General features: G+C 44.6%; 1 protein-coding gene across 1 annotated transcript in view; it reads left to right on the forward strand.

Annotated features, from left to right (window-relative positions):
• The window catches only part of aco1 (aconitase 1, soluble), a 63,738-nt gene that overhangs the window by 7,713 nt on the left and 31,613 nt on the right, over positions 1 to 24,412 (forward strand). The window contains exons 2-8 of the mRNA XM_078214034.1: positions 1,006 to 1,130; positions 3,772 to 3,940; positions 8,492 to 8,629; positions 15,067 to 15,136; positions 16,070 to 16,253; positions 22,575 to 22,714; positions 23,267 to 23,438. Of these exons, the coding sequence (XP_078070160.1) occupies positions 1,022 to 1,130; positions 3,772 to 3,940; positions 8,492 to 8,629; positions 15,067 to 15,136; positions 16,070 to 16,253; positions 22,575 to 22,714; positions 23,267 to 23,438 (982 nt within the window). The 5' untranslated portion in view covers positions 1,006 to 1,021. The remainder of the gene's footprint in view (positions 1 to 1,005; positions 1,131 to 3,771; positions 3,941 to 8,491; positions 8,630 to 15,066; positions 15,137 to 16,069; positions 16,254 to 22,574; positions 22,715 to 23,266; positions 23,439 to 24,412) is intronic.

Consider the following 24,412-nt stretch of genomic DNA (forward strand, 5'->3'; position numbering starts at 1 on the left):
ACTTACCTTGTCCTCTGTGCCAGGATTTAGGTTCAGATATCTTCAAGTGCTTCCTTGTCTGTCCACTGGAGCTCTTGCTGATTGGCTGGTGGCTCGCTAAGCTGGGACATCCTCTCGAGCAAGGGGCTGATTTCCTCGCTGCCTCTTTGGATGCTGGGAAAGGATGCCATCTGAAAAATTCAGGCCCTTAACTCTTGTTTCTCTCGCCACAATCGCTGCGAGACCAACTGAATTTTTTCAGCGTTTTCTGTTCTTTCTTAACAGATATTTGTCAGGCAAGGATATTGAGAGTTGTGAAACTGAGGTGGGTTGATGGTGTCACAGGTACAGATCAGCTATGATCTAAATGAATGATGGAACAGGTTTGAGGGGTCGAATGTCCCCTATGTTCTATGTACCTGTGAAAGTACAGTTTATAATACATGTTTAGTGCTTTGTATAATATCTTGATAAACTAAAAGAGGATGGTAAGTAGTCAAGTTGCCCAGTGAGATGTGCTTACTGATGAGGCAGCGTTTTGCCCTTTTTCCCCTCTTCTATGTGCCTATAATTTGGACCTGCGATATGTTTACTGACGATACCAGCTTACTATTCATGACTCTTTTCTTTGTGTTACTTGCCACTTATCAGCCTAAGACTGGATATTGTCCAGGCCTCCTTGCTGCATGTAGACACGGGTTGTTTCACTATCTGAGGAACGGAACTGAACACTGGGTAGAACTTGATGGCATAATACACGCCTTTTGTATTGATGATGGTTTCGATTTATAACCAGTTTTGCTCAAATTTTAATTCCTTTATTTTCTCTTGACAAAGTAAGCTATACTGTTGACTAATTTTCATCTTATCCACTTTACCATCAAAAGTATTGTTAAACAATATCTGGCAACTATTTGGACAGTATTTCTGTCGCAAAAATTGGCCAAAACCAAATCATTATGTAAATCACTAAGTCCTCCAACTCAGTTGTCACTTTGTAATGTGTGGAATGTTTGTATATCTTAGGTTTTGTCCATTGGGCATGTTAACGATGGTGAAAAATCCCTACGTCAATCTCTTGGAACCCCTTGATCCTAATTGGAAAGAAAAGAAGTTCTACAATCTGACCAAATTGGAAGATGACAGATATGGTGAGGAAAACTCATTGAACTTTCCACGAAAGTGTATCACAATTTATCCATTGAGCGGAGGAGATATTTAGATTGTTCAATGGTCGCGTGCCAATCTTGGTGAATCCAGCAATTTTAAGTTGGATTGTCACTGGATGTGCGCTTTGGGGACTAATGGTACAAGCCCCTCTTAAGACTGCGTAAAAGAGGCAGTGCTACCCTTCCTTAAGTATTAGTCTTGACATCTGAGGAATTATGATGCTTCTGCTGTGCACTTTGCAACTTGTGACAGTGAAAAGACTGCAGTGTTTTTATATGAAGATAGGTAAATGAACCGGCAGTGTTGTCCTTTTAACTTGAAATGTTGTTCAATAGTGCTTGTCGGATCCTTTTTGCATTTATTGTGAGATTAAGAAGTGTAAATTGCTAAAGTTGAAGTAAATATTATTTATTAGTCACTTACATTCACACTGCAATGAAGTTTCTGTGAAAATCCCCTCGTCGCCATATTCTGGCGCCTGTTCGGGTACACTGAGGGAGAATTTAGCATGGCCAATTCACCTAACCTGCACATCTTTGGACTGTGGGAGGAAACTGGAGCACCCGGAGGAAACCCACGTAGACACTGGGAGAACGTGCAGATCCCACACTGACAGTGACCCAAGCCGGGAATCGAACCTGGGTCCCTGGCGCTGTGAGGCAGCAATGCTAACCACTGTGCCACCGTGTAACAGCGGGAGGGCACTGTTGGTTCTAGTTAAGAAAAACAGGCAGTGAAGGATGGAACTGGAGCCCAGTCTCTACACACATAAGATTTTATTTACGGAGATGCACATTACGAGCGTGCACCTCCAAATCCAACAACCAGTTTCAGTCTGTTCCGATAGGAACACATATGAATCCCTAGTTAATGCCCACCACCTGAATACAAGTAAATCCTCAACCAGCAGACTATTAACAATAATTTGTTATAATATGGTTTATTTTCAGTTCTGTTTTGCTTTGTGCAGATGTCAGAACTGAATTCGCCAGAAGCTGGTTTCAATATTCATATTTGAGTTTTTACCACCATACAAAAAAAAGACAGCAAAATATAAAACTGGAAAACATTTTTTTTCTATTTATTCATGGGACATGGGCGCGTTGGCTTGCCAGCATTTATTGCCCATCCCTAGTTGCTCGAGGGCCAGTTGGGAGTAAGCCACACTGCTGCGGTTCTGGAGTCACATGTAGGCCAGACCAGGTAAAGACGACAGATTTCCTTCCCTGAAGGACGTTAGTGAACCAGATGGGTTTTCCCAACAATCGACAGTGGTTTCATGGTCATCAGTAGATTCTTCTGCTCTATTTTGTATTCTGTAAATTCTTCCAGATTTCTTTTTTTTATTATTGAATTCAAACTCCACCGTCTGCTGTGGTGGGATTCGAGCCTGAGTCCCCAGAACATTAGCTGAGTTCCTGGATTAATAGTTTAGCGATAAAAACACTTGTCCATTGCCTTCCCTAAAGTTAAATAGTGATGCATGGTGGTGCAAAGTAGCAAAAATGCTTTTTTGTGAAAAAGGAACATCCACTATTTATAATATGTAATTCCTAATCTGCCTGTTATTCGCAAGTTACATCAGTGGCAAATACAGGAAAAAGCTGTTGATTTGGCAGCAAAGTGATTAGCCCACAGACCTGAGGAAATATAGTGAATTAGACAGGTTTTCCTGCATCTGCTGGTTGGTAGTCTGATGACAATCTAGTGGGTGCAGACATATTTTTGACGCAACTCTGTTAATATTAACTGTCAGTGTGTGATTGAGGAAACTTGTCTTTTACCTTCAGCAAGTTTATTCTCCATCTAGCTTAGCAGAGATACAAACTCCTTATCGTTTTCCGACTCCAGCTGCGTCCATTTATACTCTGTTGGAGATTGAACCAATAGCCATCATCTGTCTTTAATGAAGAATTAGCTTAATGTAATTGCCAGAGCATCTACTTACTGATGGATTGGCACATTGGCTGTCCAACCCCATCAGATTCCTCACCATTTCAATGTGGTTCAACTGTCAAGGCTCTCAGCTTTGGAATTCCCTCCCTAAAGCTCTCTGTATCCACACCTTTCTCTCTTCCATTAAGACACGGTGAAAACTTACCTTTTCAAACATTCTTTTGGTTATGCGTCCTATCATCTCCTCATGTAACTTGGTGTTAAACTTTGTTTCCGGGGACGCGGGATGTACTCGAGAACTGAACGCAGCTCCTTTTCCCTCTGGAATCTTTCCTTTTGCCATCAGACTTTTGAATCGTCCTACCTCGCACTAAGTTGATCTTTCTCTACAGCCTAGCTATGATTGTAACGCTACATTCTGCACCCTCTCCCTTCCTTCTCTGTGAACCAACAGTATGCTTTGTCTATATAGCGCGCAAGAAACAATATTTTTCACTGTATCCCAATACATGTGACAATAAATCCAATCAAATCTTTTATTTGGGTAAAGGTGCTATATGAATACAAGTTACTGTTGTTCCACCATTTCCCATCCCACTATTTCTTTACTAATTCTGCTGCTTACCTGCCTAACCATCATCAGTTTCTCAAAAGCTTATTCTTCTGCTCATGTAATTTATAGCCTGTGATGGTTGCGTTAAGTTATTTTTCTCTTTCCTTCAATAGCGCGTTTGCCATTCTCCATCCGAGTGCTCCTGGAAGCAGCAATCAGAAACTGTGACTGTTTCCTTGTGAAGAAAGATGATGTTGAAAACATATTGAACTGGAAGGTGACGCAACACCAGAATGTTGAAGTACCTTTTAAACCCGCTCGTGTCATCTTGCAGGACTTCACGTAAGTGTGGCTTCACCATCAAGCAACCCACACCTGAAACGCACAGAATATTGCTTGCAAAAAGAACAAGGACGGAGCATAAAATCCAACTCGAGTTTTCAGTCATTTTAAATAATAACAGAAAGTGGTGGAAAGATTCAGGGCAGGTCTGTGGAGAGAGTCAAGTCCACTTCAGGACTAAAATGTACCATAACTTTGCTCTGATAAGCCACAAATTACAATTGGAAAGAAGAAAAATGATAAAAGATAAAGTTGTTTAGCACTGGTTAGCACCAACGGTGGTTAACACTCTGCCTCACAGCATCAGGGGCCCGGGCTTGATTCCAGCCTTCAGTGACTGTCTGTGTGGAGTTTGCACATTCCCACCGTGTCTGTGTGGGCTTACTCTGGGTGCTTCATCCCACACTCCAAAGATGTGCAGGATGGATGGATTAACGACGGTAACGGCATGGGATTACAGGGATAATCATGATGTGGAGATGCCGGCGTTGGACTGGGGTAAACACAGTAAGAAGTTTAACAACACCAGGTTAAAGTCCAACAGGTTTATTTGGTAGCAAAAGCCACACAAGCTTTCGAGGCTCTGAGCCCCTTCTTCAGGTGAGTGGGAATTCTGTTCACAAACAGAACTTATAAGACACAGACTCAATTTACATGAATAATGGTTGGAATGCGAATACTTACAACTAATCCAGTCTTTAAGAAACAAAACAATGGGAGTGGAGAGAGCATCAAGAGTACCGCAAGCCCACGGATAACCTCACGATGCTCCACTTCTCCAGCTTCCACCCTAAACACGTTAAAGAAGCCATCCCCTACGGACAAGCCCTCCGTATACACAGGATCTGCTCGGATGAGGAGGATCGCAACAGACACCTCCAGACGCTGAAAGATGCCCTCATAAGAACAGGATATGGCGCTAGACTCATTGATCAACAGTTCCAACGCGCCACAGCGAAAAACCGCACCGACCTCCTCAGAAGACAAACACGGGACACAGTGGACAGAGTACCCTTCGTTGTCCAGTACTTCCCCGGAGCGGAGAAGCTACGGCATCTCCTCCGGAGCCTTCAACATGTCATTGATGAAGACGAACATCTCGCCAAGGCCATCCCCACACCCCCACTTCTTGCCTTCAAACAACCGCACAACCTCAAACAGACCATTGTCCGCAGCAAACTACCCAGCCTTCAGGAGAACAGTGACCAAGACACCACACAACCCTGCCACAGCAACCTCTGCAAGACGTGCCGGATCATCGACACAGATGCCATCATCTCACGTGAGAACACCATCCACCAGGTACACGGTACATACTCTTGCAACTCGGCCAACGTTGTCTACCTGATACGCTGCAAGAAAGGATGTCCCGAGGCATGGTACATTGGGGAAACTATGCAGACGCTGCGACAACGGATGAATGAACACCGCTCGACAATCACCAGGCAAGACTGTTCTCTTCCTGTTGGGGAGCACTTCAGCGGTCACGGGCATTCGGCCTCTGATATTCGGGTAAGCGTTCTCCAAGGCGGCCTTCGCGACACACGACAGCGCAGAGTCGCGGAGCAGAAACTGATAGCCAGGTTCCGCACACACAAGGACGGCCTCAACCGGGATATTGGGTTTATGTCACACTATTTCACATAAATATTTCTGCTTTTTTCCTCCTGAGTCTTTATCATGCGATCCTAGAATCAGAATTTATGTCACACTATTTGTAACTCCCACAGTTGCGTGGACCTGCAGAGTTTCACTGGCTGTCTTGTCTGGAGACAATACACATCTTTTTAGCCTGTCTTGATGCTCTCTCCACTCCCATTGTTTTGTTTCTTAAAGACTGGATTAGTTGTAAGTATTCGCATTCCAACCATTATTCATGTAAATTGAGTCTGTGTCTTATAAGTTCTGTTTGTGAACAGAATTCCCACTCACCTGAAGAAGGGGCTCAGAGCCTCGAAAGCTTGTGTGGCTTTTGCTACCAAATAAACCTGTTGGACTTTAACCTGGTGTTGTTAAACTTCTTACTGTGATTACAGGGATAGGGCAGAGGGGAGGGCCTAAATGGGATATTGTTTCGGAGAGTTGGTGCAGACTTGATGGGCCAAATGGCCTCTTTTTTGTACTGTGAGGATTCTACCTGGCAAGACTTTTCTATGTTCGTGTTAGTCCCAGTTGTATCTATAATTGACTGAAACCCTATTCTATGTACCTTTCTTCATATCTAATCAATCCTTTTCTGTCCAACCACTTCCTAATGTAACAAGGCTTTTCCCTAATACTTGGAGTGTTCCAGTTCACTGATGTAAAGTTTAAGTTTATAGATTTAAGTTCCTCTATTAGTGTCACAAGTAGGCTTACATTAGCACTGCAAAGAAGTTACTGTGAAAATCCCCTGGTTGCCACATTCCGGCGCCTGTTCGGGTACATTGAGGGAGAATTTAGCATGGCCAATGCACCCAACCAGTACGTCTATCGGACTGTAGGAGGAAACCGGAGCACCCGGAGGAAATCTATACAGACACGGGGAGAACGTGCAAACTCCACACAGACAGTGATCCAAGCCGGGAATCGAACCCGGGTCCCTGGCGTTGTGAGGCAGCAGTGTTAACCACTGTGCTGCCCATAAGTTAAGTCACTGACATGTTGGCTTGTTCGTTGTGTTTTCTGGATAGTTTTGCATGTTGGGTGGTTTATAACACAAGACATGTTTCTGTTTTGAGCATAAATTTAAATAAAATGGAAGTAACAGATTAGAGACCCACAGTTTTATTTTCAGTGTGAGTGGGGGTGGGGTGTTGGTGGTACTGTATAGATCAGTCTTCCCTCAGTGCCTAGTTCCCTTTCAGATGTACTCATTTGCGATTATGCATTGGGTGGGGAATTGCTAGGTGCATAAGAATGAGCCATGGTGAGAAAGCGGCCTAAATCCAAATGGAAGGCCTGGTGAAACATGCAGCCTGGAATGACTTTGGGGAAAGATAAAGTTGCCGTTAGTGCTCTTAAGTTTCAGTAAGGTGTAGAATTTGGATGCAGTCATCCAGAATGAGGTCATGGGCACATGATCTAGTTTGCTAGGAGGCAGACTATTTACCAAGCTAATGTGGAACGGGGTGGGCCGATGAACACTTGTCAGGAATTCAAGCCCCGGTAAGGAATTTGGGACACAGGGTTTGTCTGAGGCTGGGGAATCCATGTTGACTCGTGTCTAACTCTGAGCACTGGATTCCGAGGTTCTGAATGCTGATTACCTGAAACACGTAAGATGCTTGAGAGCATAACAGCCAATATTTGGAGATAAATCATGTGCATAGCGTCATAGAGTTTTACAACACAGCAAGAGCCCTTTGGCCCATCGTGTCTGCGCTGGCCATCAAGCTGAACAAATTTTAATTTTTAAAAATTTATTTATTAGTGTCAAGTCTTGGGTGGTACAGTGGTTAGCATTGCTGCCTCACAGCACCAGGTACTTGGGTTCTATTTCGACTTCGGGTCACTGTCTGTGTGGAGTTTACATGTTCTTCCCGTGTCTGCATGGGTTTCCTCCAGGTGCTCCGGTTTCCTCCCACAGTCCAAGGCTGTGCGGATTAGGTTGATGGGCCTTGCTAAGTTGCCCCTTCGTATCAGGGTAAATAAGTGGGGTTATGGGGAAAGGGCCTGGGTAGGATTGTGGTCGGTGCAGACTCGATGGGCCAAATGGCGGCCTCCTGCACTTTAGGGATTCTATGAAGTAGGCTTACATTAACACTACAATGAAGTTACTGTGAAAATCCCCTAGTCGCCACACTCTGGCATCTGTTCGGGTACACCTGAGGGATAATTTAGCATGGCCAATGCATCAAACCAGCTTGTCTTTCGGACTGTGGGAGGAAACCCACACAGACACGGGGAGAACGTGCAGACTCCACACAGACAGTGTCCCGAAGCTGGAATTGAACCCAAGTCCCTGGTGCTGTGGGGCAATTCATTCCTTCAGTCTGGGTTGGATTTAGACCAGGTTCCAGAGGTAAAAGAAGTTTTGTATAATTCTTCTGTCCATTTGGCATCCTAGTTATGAGGTAGTTAGCTTCTGCTATGAGAAGACAGCAGTGAGCCTCACGTAGAGTCCTGTCTATAAAGAGCAGTCTGGCAATTCCCTTTCCCTCTAAGCCCTGTGATCTTTATGAAAATTTATTTTGCAGAAACTGCTTTGTAAAAGCAGGCCCTAAACTCTGGACCTTAGAGACATTCTAAATGACAATTAATTTATTTCCCAGTTTTGAAGAGAAAGGAAAGGTTGAGCAATGGTTAAGATTATGAGCAGCATCAATAGGCCACTCGAACCTTCAAGCCCGCCCTGTTGTTCAGCAAGGTCATGGCTGATCATCTGCCTTTCTCCACCATCCCCATGGTATCTAAAATTCTGTCCATCCCTTGGACTTGAATACACTGAGAAACCTGAGCATCCGCAGCTCCCTGCTGTAGAGAATCCAAAAGGTTCACAGCCCTTTTGAGTAACAGGCGCGAGCTCTGTGAAAATAACCTGACCCCTGTGAATATTCACTTTGTCTGCAGTGGTGTGCCAGCTGTGGTAGACTTTGCCGCGATGCGAGATGCCGTGAAAAAACTGGGCGGAGATCCGGAGAAGATCAATCCAATTTGTCCTGCAGACCTGGTTATAGATCACTCCATACAAGTGGATTTCAACAGGTGGTAAGCTGCAATGCTCAGATTCTTGCACCGCCTGTTCCAGACCGGTTTATAAAGGATTTTGAATTACTTTGTCAACTTCCAAATAGCAAGATATGTTAATACTACCAAGTGGGCGAAAGTGATTTTAATTGTCTAATTTTATCTAGTTTGGTTTCCATTTTGATGAAATGTTGGTGTTTATTATGGGAATAATTCATTTGATTACACTACCTTTAAATATTGTCATTTGTACAATAGACATAAAGCCTGATTTTTTTTGTTTTAGGGAAGAGAATTCAATGTACCAACAATTCTCCTGAGAGAAAAAAATATTCTCATCTCTATCTTAAAAGGGAGACTTTTTATTCTTATACTGTGTCCCCTGGTGTTAGTCTCCCCCACAAGTGGGAACATCCTCCTGGGATCTATCCTATGAAGTCAAGATCTTATCTGTTTCCATAAGATCCCTCATTCTCCTAAATTCCAATCATAGAATCCTACAGTGCAGAAGGAGGCCATTCAGCCGATTGAGTCTGCACCAACCACTATCCCCCCCAGGCACTATCCCCATAACCCCATGCATTTACCCTAAGCTAGTCCCCCTGACACACAGGGGCAATTTAGCATAGCCAATCCACCTACCCTGCACATCTTTGGACATCAATGGCCAATGTCCACCAACCTTTCTTCGTAGGATAAGGCCTTCCTCCTGGGAATGAGTCGAGTAACCCTTTGCTGCACTACTTCCAAAGCAGTCACGTCCTTCTTCATTTATAAATTATTCCTTACAGGTTGGCCTCTGACAGTACTGACACTACAATATGTAAAAGAAAATGTAGGCTGGAATTTTCCAGCTCTGTCATGAGTTTTGTGGCGGGTCAGGCAAAAGCCCCTTGACCTTCGGCAGGACTGGATGATCCCGGCATGCAGGCGAGGCTGGAAAATCCCGCCCGTGATCTGATATTCCACTGCACCCTCAGATGTTGGCCTGGAACTAAAGCAGTGGCGAACACCTTTCTAAAGAGATGGTCCTTCTGACTGAATGTGCTTTCAGGGAGTCTACCCAAGATGATCAGTCTTAGGTTTGGAAATAGTGACCAAAAAGTGAAATGTGGAGAGAGAGAGAGTGTAAAATCTGATTATTTAACACTGCATTTAAGAGTGGAGAGCAAGGATAAGGTTGATGAATATATCAAGTTCTAATATAAAATAAGAAATTGCCCTGAAGAAATGGCTAAAACACGTGGTTGCTGAAAATGCAAAGCGGTGGTTATAAACTCTGAAAATTGCACATCGAGTCTGCACCAACAGCAATCCCATCCAGGCATCCCATCCATCCCATCCCCATAACCCCATGTATTTACCCTATCTATGCCCCCTGACACTAAGGGGCAATTTAGCATGGCCAATCCACCTAACCCGCACATCTTTGGACTGTGGGAGGAAACCGGAGCAGCCGGAGGAAACTCATGCAGACACGGGGAGAACTCCACACAGACAGTCACCCGAGACCGGAATTGAAACTGGGCCCCTGATGCTGTGAGGCAGCAGTGCTAACCACTGTGCTGCCCTAATGCCAGGACAAGTTTAAATTTAAATGTGGACATTGGAAATTATATTGACAAGGAATAAGCTAACACATTGCACAGCTCATCTTCCTGTTGTCACCAAGTGTGAGCAGGTTCAAGACTTTTTAAATTAACTTCGATAGTTACTTGAGAATTTACCAGGGTAGATAACCGAGTGGCTGTTTCCCCCGGCTGGTGAGTTCAGAGCTGGGAGTCATAGTCTCGGCATAAGGACTTGGCCATTTAGAACTGGAACTGGGAAATGTCTTCACTTAGAGTTACTAATCTTTGGAAGTTTCTGTTCTGGTGGTTGTTCAGTTCAGTATATTCAAGGTAGCGATCGAAAGATTCTAAGGGAATCGAGGGATAATGGTATAGAATAAGGAGGGGAAGCTGATGTAGAAGGTCAGCCATGATCTGAATGGTGGAACCGTCTCGAGGGAAATGGTTTCTCTTTCTGTATGTAATGTGCTAATATTACTTGAACCCATGTTTATTGAAGTTGAGGAGTCAGCAAACAGTTAAATCCAGTTCAGATAGGCATAGTGCTGATTTTGATTGAAAATGATTCTTCCGAGCTGATACATGGACACCGTTCCCGAGGGCTACCTCGACTCCTTTCTTCTTCCTTGCATAACAGCAATCCCATTACAAGTTGTGTGCTGAGTGTATAGAGCAGGATTCCGCTATCGATGTGAAATGATTACTTAATTCCGGTTTGAGAGGAGGTTTTAAAATTTCAGATCTAGTGTTGTATTTCAAGTTACTGGGCAATAAATGACAGCAGTTGTATAACTCAATTACCCATTGATTCGATTGCATGCTAAATACCTGCAGATAGTTAACTTTACATTGAACTGAAATCTAGGTGCCCTGCTAATGAATCAGTGTAGGAAACAACTTGAATACTTTCAGGGCAGTTTGGTATGGCACTGTGTCTTGCAACAATTATAGTTACTGTGTGTACCATTAGCTTCTGGCCGAGTGTCGCAGATTTGCATGAGGAGTTCCAGAAGCATGATGGCACAGTGGTCAGCACTGCTGTCTCACAGCACCAGGGACCTGGGTTCGATTCCGGCTTCGGGTCACTGTCTGTGTGGAGTTTGCACGTTCTCCTCTTGTCTGCATGGCTTTCCTCCGGGTGCTCCTACACTCCAAAGAGGTGAAGGTTAGGTTGATTGGCCATGATCAATTGCCCCTTAGTGTCAGGGAGATTAGCAGAGTAAATATGTGGGGTCACGGGGATTAGGACGTGGCTGGTATTCTGGTCGGTGCAGGCTCGATGGGCCAAATGGCCTCCTTCGGCACTGTAGGGATTCTATGATTCTAAGCAGTGAAAATGCATGTTTCTGAGGGGCAGCAAGTTATTTGCTGTATGTATAACCCATGGAAGAAATGTCCTTTGATTTTTGAGGCACTTTTACTCCAGTTGTGTGTTGATCTGACGATTCTGTACTGGTGGTCGCCAGAGGGTTAGCACCCTGTTTCTAAAAGTAGTCCAGGGCATTACCTCTTTATTGAAGATTAATAGAGTGCTTGTTCTCTTCTAACCCTTGCTGTTTGTTTTCTTTATTTTCAGAAAAAGGCCATCTGTTTTGTGTTCATGTAAATGTGGCTAGTTTCCTAAAACCATTAATCTATTTATAGTGGTTTTAAGTTTGGATTTGCGTGACTTGTTTTGCTTTCTTTAATATAGACTTAATCTATGCACTTGCTGGGTTTTTTTCAGATAATGGGCCCACTTTGATGTATTGAAGTACAAATGGTTCCTTGGGGAAGCGGAAAAATAGGATAATGTGTATATTTAGCTGCGGAATGCTGCTGATAGGCTAAATTGAATGCTGCTAATCTATATTTATGATCACATCCGAGAACTTGTTTGAATGACGTATGCAGCCTTCTTTCTGAAATCAACGTTTTTTTCGCCCCGACATTTTAAATGATTTAGTGTTTGCATGTAGTTTTCAGGTGGCTTGTGCACAATAAGCGCCTTGCTGGTTTGGGTACCTATTGAAGGACCAATTCTTGTGATGTGGAAATTATGCAGCCTCTTTTGAATCCTAGATTTTGATGTGCTAAAATGAACTGTTAAATATTAATAAAAAGCTTAAAAAGTGGGCTTATGGACAAAGGCCTTTTACTGTTTACATCGAGATGCTGTATTCTGTGAAGGATCAAAGACAGCATCATGTGACAACAGAGGAAGAGGATGGAATTGTGTTTGAACGGAAACCATCAAAGCTGGCAGTAGGTTAGCTAAACCATCCTGACAGTACACGTGCAGCTTGGGTTTGATGCCATAAGTACTAGACCATCAAATAAAGATGGGGGAGCACAGTGGTTAGCACTGCTGCCTCTCAGCACCTGGGACCCGGGTTCGATTCCCGGCTTGGGTCACTGTCTGGGCGGAGTCTGCACGTTCTCCCCGTGTCTGCGTGGGTTTTCTCCAGGTGCTCCGGTTTTCTCCCACAATCCGAAAGATGTGCTGGTTAGGTGCATTGGCCATGCTAAATTCTCCCTCAGTGTACCCGAACAGGCGCTAGAGTGCGGCGACTAGGGGATTTTCAGTAACTTCATTGCAGTGTTAATGTAAGCCTACTTGTAACACTAATAAATAAACTATGGTAGAGATTTCACAGTGAGACCGAGCCAGATCAGCAGGAACCCAGTAAATATCAGACAAGGGGACAGAACTTGATTTTCATTTTAGCGCTTGGTCCTGCTCACACTCAATTATGTCAATAAAAACATACATCAAGTCTATTTAGGAATGGACAAGGTGTCGGTTCTGTACACTTGGTATGCTTGCATCATTGCATGAGGTAGCATTGTGTACACAAGCTGGTGGACCTACGAACTGGTCTGTGTGCTCTAAGGGCTAGAGGAGGGAGCGTGTAATCTGACAACACATTTTAAGATCAGGAAAATCCAGTTTTCCAAAAACGTTGGAATTCTGGAAATGAAGTCATTTTATGAATGACATTTTTACGTTGGGAGCATTCCTTCCCAGTCACCTGCATTATTCCCTCAAGGTGCAAGTTGCAGGCGAGGCATCCAGTGCCCTGTGTGTTGTGTATTCTGTTGCTGTGATGTATCCCAAGAACTGACTCCACCGGCCGATATCAGGGAACACAGGTATTTGCTTGCAGGCCTCACTTACTCCACCTCCTTCGATTCCTCCAGGGTGGTCCATGGGCAGATCTCCAAAACCCCATGGGTCACATGACCCACTCCCTTAAAGGGCTACACACCCCAACATAACACAATGGAATTTGTTTTCTGATATTAAGCCACTGAGAGCACACTTGTTTTTCTAGTGAGCTATGCGCATTTTTACTGCATTACCTTTTTGTAACTTCAGTTGTCCATCTAAGGACCAGAGGAGGTGATTCAGATCCTCGAGTCTGTTCTGCCATTCAATCAGGTTATGAGTTTGATCTTAACTCCTTCCTACGTGCCTTGGTTCTGAAGCCATTAGTACCAATACCTAACAATCTTGCCAATCTCAGTTATGAAATTTTCATTTGGCCTCCAGCCTCAGATGGTTTCTGGGGGAAGAGTGTTCCAGATTTCCACCACCTTTTGTACAAGGAAGTGTTTCCCCTATCACCAGTGAACAACCAGGCTTAATTTTGAAGGTCATGCTGTCTTGTTCTGGACAATCCCCAGCAGAGGAAATAGTTTCTCTTTATCTGCCCTATCAAGCCTACCAAATCCTTTAATCAACATACGTTCATCAGATATAGGAGCAGAATTTGGCCATTTGGTCCATCGAGTCTGCCACCATGGCTGATATGCTCCTCATCCCCATTTTCCTGCCTTCTCCCCATAACCCTTCAACCCATTACCAATTAAAAATCTGTCCAACTCCTCCTTAAATTTACTCACTGTCCCAGCATCCACCGCACTTTGGGGTAGCAAATTCCACAGATTCACAACCCTTTGGGAGAAGTAGTTTCTCCTCAACTCTGTTTTAAATTTGCTACTCCTTATCCTAAGACTATGACCTCTTGTCCTAGAGTGCCCCACAAGAGGAAGCATCCGTTCCACGTTTATAAAGCTCAATCTTCATTCAAAGGATAGAGGCCTAATCTATGTGACTTGTCCTGATAATTTAACCCTTTTAGTCTTGATAATTTTAATAGAATATTAAGTATTCGTAAGGTTAAACTGATTTTTTAAAACCATAGTAGATTGTTGCTTGAGGATCATGGTGTGAAATTGAGTACTTTAATAACCTGCATTCATTGGAATGCCATAAAGTAAAGTTAAAGTTTATTTATTAGTCACAAGTAAGGCTTACATTAACACTGCAATGAAGTTACTGTGAAATTTCCCTAGTCGCCACACTCTGGTGCCTGTTCGGGTCAATGCACCTAACCAGCATGTCTTTCAGACTGTGGGAGGAAACCGGAGCACCCGGAGGAAACCCATGCAGACAGTGACCTGAACCAGGAATCGAACCCAGGTTCCTGACACTGTGAGGCAGCAGTGCTAACCACTGTGCCACCGTGCTGCCCTTTATATACTGTTTGCTCTCTTTTTGCTTCCGGTTAATCAGAAATAAAATATATATCGAGGTTCTCAGAATGGAGTGTTGTAGATGGTGCTGCATCTGGGCTAGATGGAATCTATCTTTGACCCTTATTTGACCAAAAGATCCAACAGCCAGCTAACTGCCTCCTCCCATGTAAAACCACATGGAAGGCAATCTGCCAGTGATGATCGGTGACTATTTCTTGCACCCTTTAGAATATTGTAATAAATGTTTCCTCCTTCCTATTTTGGTAACATTATTGGATATATTCAGTGCTGTGCTCACCCTAATACTGTGCACCAAATGGTTTGTTGCCGAGCCCTCATCGAGTTCTGATTTTGTTTCCCTTGCAGGCCGGACAGTTTGCAAAAAAACCAAGAGATTGAATTTGAAAGAAACAAAGAAAGATTTGAATTTTTGAAGGTATTGCGATTTGTGCGGGGGTTTCATTGAACTGTTCTGAAATAAGTTGTATGTTTACTGTTTTGTGTGCTGGGGAAGAAGCTTCCAGTGAGTTATGGTCTTGACCTTATGACCTGAAATATAAAGATTCCTCCACGAAAGGGAGGGGAGAGAACTGGAGTTCTGAAACACTTCCAGTTCCGCCCACGATGGAGAGTAAGCAGAGATAATAGAAAATCTCATGAACTGTGCTCAAGTGTGTTTACATCAGAATGTAAAAGCTTGGGAAAAAGACCCATCTTATAAATTTTTGATAATCTCCAGTAATACTAGAATTTCCTTCCTGCTTCCCGGTGTTTGGGTCAGATAGTCGATACTGATATTTGATAAAGTACTTTTGCAACAGGCTGTCCTGCTTGTACAGTGGTTTAACTGGCGACACGCAGCTGAACTGTATAAGCCAGGAAGCACCGGAGTCGGTTTCCTAGACTTTTGATTTGGCCAAAATCCCAGCCAGTTTGACATTCAGGAGGCTAAAATTGCCTTGAGCCGCCCTCTTGTGCTGGGAGTGCGGGGGAGAAAATCTGACGCGATTCCTGCTCGCTCTTGCTATCCATCAGCGTCTGTTGGGAATGCGCGTGTGGTTGTCAACGAGGAACGAATTGGGTGCAGCTGAGATGCCTTCTCACAGTCAAGTAGTTTGCCCAACCTGTGTCGGTGCTCATAACTGAAGAGGTGGCCACGCAGCAGGAGATGATAACTAGGAGAAGGAAAATCGCCAATAGAACAATGCTTGAGTAAACAGTAATTTGAACCTCCAAATGCCCCACAAGAGAACTTAATAACAGCAGTAGTAAATTTAAAGGGATAAGGATTGTAAGCATTTATTTAGCTCTTTTTTTTGTATGATGCTGCGTTAACTATAAAATAATGTTTTGCATTTCATTCCTCAAGTGGGGCTCTAAAGCTTTTCGAAATATGAGGATTATTCCCCCTGGCTCTGGGATCATCCACCAGGTGAATTTGGAATATTTAGCACGAGTGGTGTTTGATCAGGATGGATGCTACTATCCCGACAGCCTTGTGGGTACGGATTCACACACAACAATGATCGATGGCCTTGGTGTCCTTGGCTGGGGTAAGCAACCTGCTGGATAGACACTTGCCTCATTGAAGGATTATTCTTGGGATTTAATTATTATTCTTCCAGGAAAGTGATTAACTCTCCATGTTCGTCTAACGGCTTTTCAGATTTAATGTTGCTTTAAAAATGTTTTAAATCTTCACCATTTTCTGAAAAGAAATCTGAACATTTAAGAGTATTTTAATCTAAATTCTATCAGTCATGGCACAAAGCCATTTACAGTAAATGTCTTGGAGTAGTTTTACAGAGAACAATCCTGAAAAATGTTAGGTACTCCTGTCTTATGGCCGGTGCAGACACGATGGGCCAAAGGGCCTCTCTCTGTGCTGTAAAACTTCATGACACTGGCTGGTATTCTCCAGCTGTTAATGTTGGTGGGATACATTGATCCCGCTGGCAGCAGTGCTAACCACTGTGCCACCATGACTTTGGACTGTGGGAGGAAACCCATACAGACATGGGGACAACGTGCAGACTCCACCCAGACAGTGACCCAAGCTGGGAATCGAACCCAGGTCCCTGGCTCTGTGAGGCAGCAGTGTTAACTACTGAGCTACCATGCCGTCCTAGGAGAACTGAGAGGTAGTGATGCAGAGAAGTTTAGGGAAGAAATTCCAGAGCTTAGGGATTGAAGGCATAGCTGCTAATAGTGGGGCAAAGAAAATCAGGAATAACCTGCAAATCAACATTAGTACGGGCGACACGGTAGTCAATACCTTGGGTTTCCCGGTGGCATGGGGTGGTTTCAATGGGAATTCCCACTGACAGCAGTGGGACCAAAAGATCGAACAGCCAGCTAACTGCCTCCTGCCGCTGAGAAAAACGCGGAGGGGAGTCAGAGAATCTCACCTGATATCTTTTAGGATTCATGACTGTTCTTTCATGGGAGGATCTAGATATATGCAGTTACTTAAAAGCGCCATTAGCAAGTTAATTGTAACTCTCAAGGGATAAGTTCACAGGAGAGCTAGAAAATTTAGATTAGGATTCAGACAATGTATTTGAACCAGAGCTTGTTTAGATGTTGCTGAGAGTGTTATGGGGGTGACCTATTCATTGTGATGTCTGCTGAGATGTTCTATTTGGACGAGGGAGGTCGCCAGTTTTATTGATGTCCCGACGACTTTGTGTGGGAGCAAAAAGAGTAGGTGAAAAGGACCACATTGGCAGGCAGACAGGCTTTGAAAGAGGAAACCGTGAGGTTTAGACCTGGAGCTGGAAGCAAAGTTACAGTTAAGTTCTTGCTTAGTGTAGTTATCCAGAAAGATAACAAACAAGCAGCTCACTGAATGAACAGACTACGTGGTTCATGCACATTTTCACATTTATCAAGCAAAGAATCGAAGTTTGAGTAAAGTGAGAAAGGTTTGTTTGCAGCTGCTCACCTTACTGGTGTCAGTAAAATAAACACTAACAATGTGTAACGGTGGCACAGTGGTTAGCCCTGCTGCCTCGCAGCGTCAGGGATGCAGTTTTGGCCTTGGGTGCCAGTGTGAAGTCTGCACGTTCTCCCCGTGTCTGCATGGGTTTCCTCTGGGTGCTCCAGTTTCCTCCCACACTCCAAAGATGTGTGGGTTACATGGATAGGGCCTAGGTAAGATATTATTGTCAGAGAGTCGGTGCAGACTCGATGGGCCAAATTACCTCTTCTGCACTCGGGATTCTGAGAGGCAAGATTAGAGAGAAAAATTGTGCACTAAGGCATGCATGAGAAATATAATATCCAGTTCAGATCACAGAGGCTGGAGTAGAAATCATAGAAACCCTACAGTACAGAAAGAGGCCATTTGGCCCATCAAGTCTGCACCGACCACAATCCCACCCAGGCCCTACCCCTATATCCTACATATTTTACCCACTAATCCCTCTAACCTATGCATCTCAGGACACTAAGGGGCAATTTTAGCATGGCCAATCAACCTAACCCGCACATCTTTGGATTGCGGGAGGAAACCGGAGCACCCGGAGAAAACCCACGCAGACACAGGGAGAACGTGCAAACTCCACACAGACAGTGACCCAAGCCGGGAATCGAACCCAGGTCCCTGGTGCTGTGAAGCAGCAGTGCTAACCACTGTGCTACCGTGCCGCCCGTACTAATGTTGATTTGCAGGTTATTCCTGATTTTCTTTGCCCCACTATTAGCAGCTATGCCTTCAATCCCTAAGCTCTGGAATTTCTTCCCCTAAACTTCTCTGCATCACTACCTCTCAGTTCTCCTAGGACGGCATGGTAGCTCAGTAGTTAACACTGCTGCCTCACAGAGCCAGGGACCTGGGTTCGATTCCCAGCTTGGGTCACTGTCTGTGTGGAGTCTGCACGTTGTCCCCATGTCTGCATGGGTTTCCTCCCACAGTCCAAAGTCATGGTGGCACAGTGGTTAGCACTGCTGCCTCACAGCTCCAGGGACCCGGGTTCAATTCCTGGCTTGGGTCACTGTCTGTGTGGAGTTTGCACATTCTCCCCATGTCTGCGAGGGTTTCCTCCGGGTGTCCCGGTTTCCTCCCACAGTCCGGAGATGTGCAGGTTAGGTTGATTGGCCATGCGAAATTGCCACTTAGTGTCAGGAGGACTAGCAGGGTGAATACGTGAGGTTACAGGGATAGGGGTTGGGTGGGATTGTAGTCGGTGCAGACTCGATAGGCCGAATGGCCTCCTCCTGCACTGTAGGGATTCTATGATTCCTTTAAGATGTTCCCTAAAAACCTCCCTCCTTCCTCTATCCCTCGTAGCTCTTCATGTGACTCTGTGTCAAATTTTGTTCAATGACACTTCTTCTATGAACTCATGGGGTTCGCTGTGTTAGAACTGCTTTGTAAATGCTGAGGTGAATAGCATAGATGTATTTATGGAGAAACTGGATAACGTGTGAGGCATAGAAAAAGTAGTGTTAGAAGAGGTTGGTGTGCCACATGAACAGCAGAACTGACTCGTTGGGCCAAACAATCTGTTCCTATGCAGTAAAATTCCAAGTTTAAAAAAAGTAAATACCAGATACAGGTGCACACCTGAATGAAAGAGGCATAGACTGAGGCTGCTACGCTGAAAAGAAGTAAACCTAAAAACCTGTGACAATGAAACTTCCATTTGCAGGTATGCAAATGTCATGACAAGGTTTTTACACAGGCTTATAATGTACCTTGTGCTTGATTGTTGGTTAAGTATTTAGTTTCCTTATACGAGCATGTGTTCCTTGATGTAAAATCTCAAATGCTTAGGTATGGGGAATGTGTGGAGTTTGCACATTCTCCATACCCAAGATGTGCGGGTTAGGTTGATTGGCCATGATAAATTGCCCCATAGTGTCCCGGGATGTGTAGGTTAGAGGGATTAGCGGGGTAATTATGTGGGATTACGGGGATAGGGCCTGGGTGGGATTGTTGTCGGTGCAGACTCGATAGGCTGAACGGCCTCCTTCTGCACTGTAGGGGTTCTATGGATTCTATTCTGTGTACTTCAAGTTTCTGGTTTCCAAAATGGGGCGGGACAGTGGTTAGCACTGCTGCCTCACAGCACCAGGGACCCGGGTTCGATTCCCGGCTTGGGTCTGTGCGGAGTTTGCACGTTCTCCCTGTGTCTGCGTGGGTTTCCTCCGGGTGCTCCGGTTTCCTCCCACAGTCCAAAGATGCGCAGGTTAGGTGGATTGGCCATGCTAAATTCACCCTAGTGTCAGGGGGATTAGAAGGGTAAGTATGTGGGATTACGGGAATAGGGCCTGGGTAGGATTGTGGTTGGTGCAGACACGATAGGACGAACGGCCTGCTTCTGCACTGTAGGGGTTCGATGGAAAATGCAGCCAGCATTCATGAATTGACAGCTTGTTTGTGCTTTGATTTTTTTTTTTGCAAGGGTCCGTAACTCTCAATCATCCTGCAGAATAAAGTGTTGGGCCAATCCATTCAATCCACATATTTGGTTGCGAAATATATTGTCCACTTGCTGTGAAGCCTCTTGCCTGCTGGGGCCACACCAGGAAATCACGTGCTGTAGTACACCGTGGTTGCAGATTATTACATTTCTCGTGTGCTACTGAGGATCTCTTCTACTTCCAATCACTACACTTTCACTTCTTGTCTTTCTAAGTCACATTGTTTTGTTAACTGCCCTGATCTTACTGTCCTAATTTTATAGTGCACTCTGGAAATATTTCCAACAGGGGTTTATTAGTCCATAGAATCCCTACCAAGTGCGGAAGGAAGCCATTCGGCCCATTGTGTCTGCACTGACAGTTGAGTTGACCAGGTGACTAGCGTGTGGTTCAGAATAATGCCAATAGCGCGGGTTCGATTCCCGTTCCGGCTGAGTTAAACTTTGGGACCTGCCTCCTTGCTCTATCCCTGAGAGTGGAAGGCAAAGGCAAACCTCCACTGCCAAAAAGAACTGCCAAGGAAAGGGCTTGGGATGAAGCATCAGCAGGCAGTGATCTGTCTTTGAGCAGAGCACACATGACATTCACAAATCTACTCTTGGTGATTAGTGACCTCATTAATGTTCGCTTCTGTTCTATGTATTGATTTCTGTGGTGTCATAGTCAGAACTTACAGTCAAATCTAGTTGCATTGCAGCTGTACGAACTTTGCACCAAACATTCTGAAGACAGTCTTACATAAACTCAACCAAGATGGAGGGCGGGTCAATCAATGCTTATATGTTTGGATAGTTATGCTCCTCTTAAACTTAAGCGACCTACATTGTTCAGTGGCATTTAAAACCACATAAAAGAGCCAGAAAAGCTAGGGGAGTGCATAGCACCAGCCCCATTTCTGTCTCCCTCAGGGTGGGGGGGAAAGGGGAAAATCGGTCCCTTTTGGAGTGGCTGGGAGGAGGGGGAACATCCCATACACTCCTTTCAGGCAGGATCCTCGCTTCAAGAGCATGGTATCAACCTAAATGAGACCTGAGATGGAAATTACTAGGGCATGCCATGTGTGTTCCTCTGTGGCTGCAGTGATATTAATAGCAGCTGGAACCTTGGATTAGTGTGGGGCAGCCCCACTGGTTCTTAGAAAGAAAGATACTATTTTATTTGACCATAAGCAATAAGAGCAGGAGTAGGCCGTTCGGCCCCTTGAGCCTACTCCGCCATTCAATAGGATCATGGCTGATCCAACATACCTCACGTCCACTTTCCCCACGTAACGCTTGATTCCATTACTGATCGGAAATCTATCAACCTCAGCCTTAAATATACACAAGGACTCTGCCCCATGGCTCTCTGTGGCAAGGAGTTCCAAAGACTCTCAACCCTCAGAGAGAAGAAATTTCTCCTCATCTCAGTCTTAAATTGGTGTCCTTTTATTCTGAGACTCTGCCCTCTGGTCCTAGACTCTCCCATGAGGGGATACATCCGCTCAGCATTTATTTACTCTGTCAAGCTCATTAAGAATCCTGTATGTTTCAATGAGATCACCTCTCATTCTTCTAAACTTCAATGAGTAGAGTCCCAACCTGTTTAACCTTTCCTCATAAGATAATTCCTCCATACTGGGCATCATCCTAGTGAACCTTCTCTGGACTGCCTCCAATGAAATAATACCTTTCCTTAAATAAGAGGACCAAAACTGCTCACAGTGCTCCAGATGTGCCTCATCAGTACCTTGTATAGTTGCAGCAAGACTTCCCTACTCTTATACTCCGACTCCTTTGAAATAAGGACCAATTTTCTATTAGCCTTCCTGATTACCTCCTGCACCTGTGTGCTCCCCTTATTGGCTTTGCTTGAGGGAAAGCTATTGCTTGAGGGAAAGCTATTGAGCATGACAAGAGGGCGATCTTGGGGTGGCACAGTGGTTAGCATTCCTTCCTCGAGCACCAGGGACCCGGGTTCAATTCCAGCCTCAGGTCACTGTCTGTGTGGAGTTTGCACGTTCTCCCCGTGTCTGCGTGGGTTTCCTCTGGGTGCTTCGGTATCCCCCCACAGTTCAAAGATGTGTGGGTTAGGTTGATTGGCCATGCTAAATTAACCCTAGTGTCAGGGGGACTCGCAGGGTAAATATGAAGGGTTACAGGAATAGGGCTTGGGTGGGATTGTGGTCGGTGCAGACTCGATGGGCTGAATGGCCTCCTTCAGCACTGTAGGGATTCTATGATCACTCCCTTGCTGCTCTTCAAAATAAGGCCATGGGGTATTTGATAACCGACTGAGATAACTGCTGGTGCCTCAGTTTGATTCTTACCCGAATGCTGGCAGCTCTGGCTGCAGCACTCCCTCAGTTCTGTATTCAGTATGTAAGCCTGGATTTAGCTTTCTGGAGTGGACCTGAACCCAAGACCTCTGAGACATCGCTGATGGTGCGAATACTTCTTCCTTTGCAGGTGTGGGTGGCATTGAGGCTGAGGCAGTGATGTTGGGTCAGCCTATCAGCATGGTTCTTCCAGAAGTAGTCGGCTATAAATTGGTAGGAACCCCAGACTCCTTGGTAACATCAACAGATATAGTCCTCACAGTCACAAAGGTAAGTACACAGTATCCTTGAAAGTTGTTGAGGATCCTTGAGTTGCTATTTTGGTATAAAGTATTTCAAGCTCAATGTTAGAATTCAACTCGCTTGCATTGTATTTCTATAAAATTAAAATTGTGTTTTATATTTTTTTAACCCCCCCATAAATTCTTAATCTGACTCTTCACAGCATCAGCACAGTGGTTAGCACTGCTGCCTCACAGCGCCAAGGACCCAGGTTCAATTCCCGGCTTGGGTCACTGTCTGTGTGGAGTCTGCACGCTCTCCCCATGTCTGCATGGGTTTCCTCCGGGTGCTCCAGTTTCCTTCCACAGTCTGAAAGACGTGCTGGTTAGGTGCATTGGCCGTGCTGAATTCTCCCTCAATGTACCCGAACAGGCGCCGGAGTGTGGCGACTAGGGGATTTTCACAGTAACTTCATTGCAGTGTTAATGTAAGCCTATTTGTGACACTAAATAAACTTAAACACCAATTTCAGAGCAATTAAAAAATTGTAAACCAAACTTATTAATTTAAGTAGTGAAACAGCTTTTGTTTCCTTTAAAGCATCTTCGCCAGGTTGGGGTTGTGGGAAAATTTGTTGAATTCTTCGGCCCGGGTGTGGTGCAACTATCCATCGCTGATCGAGCAACCATTTCCAACATGTGTCCGGAGTATGGGGCAACAGCAGCTTTCTTTCCTGTCGATAAAATAAGCATAAAGTACCTGGAACAAACTGGTATGAATGTGGTAACTAATTTTTAAAATGCACATTGCAGTAATCTGGATATGTTTCTACTTATTTACCAACCTTATTTTAATAGAGAAGGTATACCTACTGCCAAAGTACTGTTGTGTACCAAACCATAGAATCTACAGAGGGAGGCCATTGAACCCATGGTCCCTATGCTGGCTTGATCTTTTCTCCACAGCGCCGGTAAATGTTCTCCCCTTCAAGCATTTATTCCATTCCCTCCTGAAAGCCATAATTGCATCTGCTTCCAAAATTCTTTTGGGCAGCACATTGAAATTGTAGTGTTCATTCTATTTTTTTATATCATTCATTGGGTGTAGGCGTCACTGACAAGGGCAGCATTTGTCGCCCATCCCTAATTGCCCTTGAACTGAGTGGCTCGCTAGGCCATTACAGAGGAGCAGTTAAGAATCAGCCACATTGCTGTGGGTCTGGAGTCACGTGTAGGCCAGAGCAGGTAGGGAAGGCATATAAGCAAATTACTGCGGATGCTGGAATCTGAAACCAAAAGAGAAAATGCTGGAAAATCTCAGCAGGTCTGGCAGCATCTGTAAGGAGAGAAAAGAGCTGACGTTTTGAGTCCAGGTGACCCTTTTGTCAAAGCTGCAAAGGTCAGGAAGGCAGATTTCCTTCCCTAAAGCACGTTAGTGAACCAGATTGTTTTTATGACAATCGATAATGGTTTCATGATCATCATGAGACTTTTAACACCAAATATTTTTATCAAATTTCACTATCTACGATGGTGGGATTTGAACCCGGGTCCCCAGAGCATTGCCCTGGGTCTCTGGATTACGAGTACAATGGAATAAAAACCCACTACGCCACAGCCTCCCCTATTGCACTAATCTAGGAGTTATATTTTTCACGTTGATAGAGCATTCATCACTAATTTGCACGTTAATGAAGGCTTACCTGGGAGTAGAGATGAGACCAGACCATTGTTATTTCCCAGAAAA

This window comes from Mustelus asterias, chromosome 6 (assembly GCF_964213995.1).
Source record: "Mustelus asterias chromosome 6, sMusAst1.hap1.1, whole genome shotgun sequence".
In the NCBI taxonomy this organism is placed as follows: domain Eukaryota; kingdom Metazoa; phylum Chordata; class Chondrichthyes; order Carcharhiniformes; family Triakidae; genus Mustelus; species Mustelus asterias.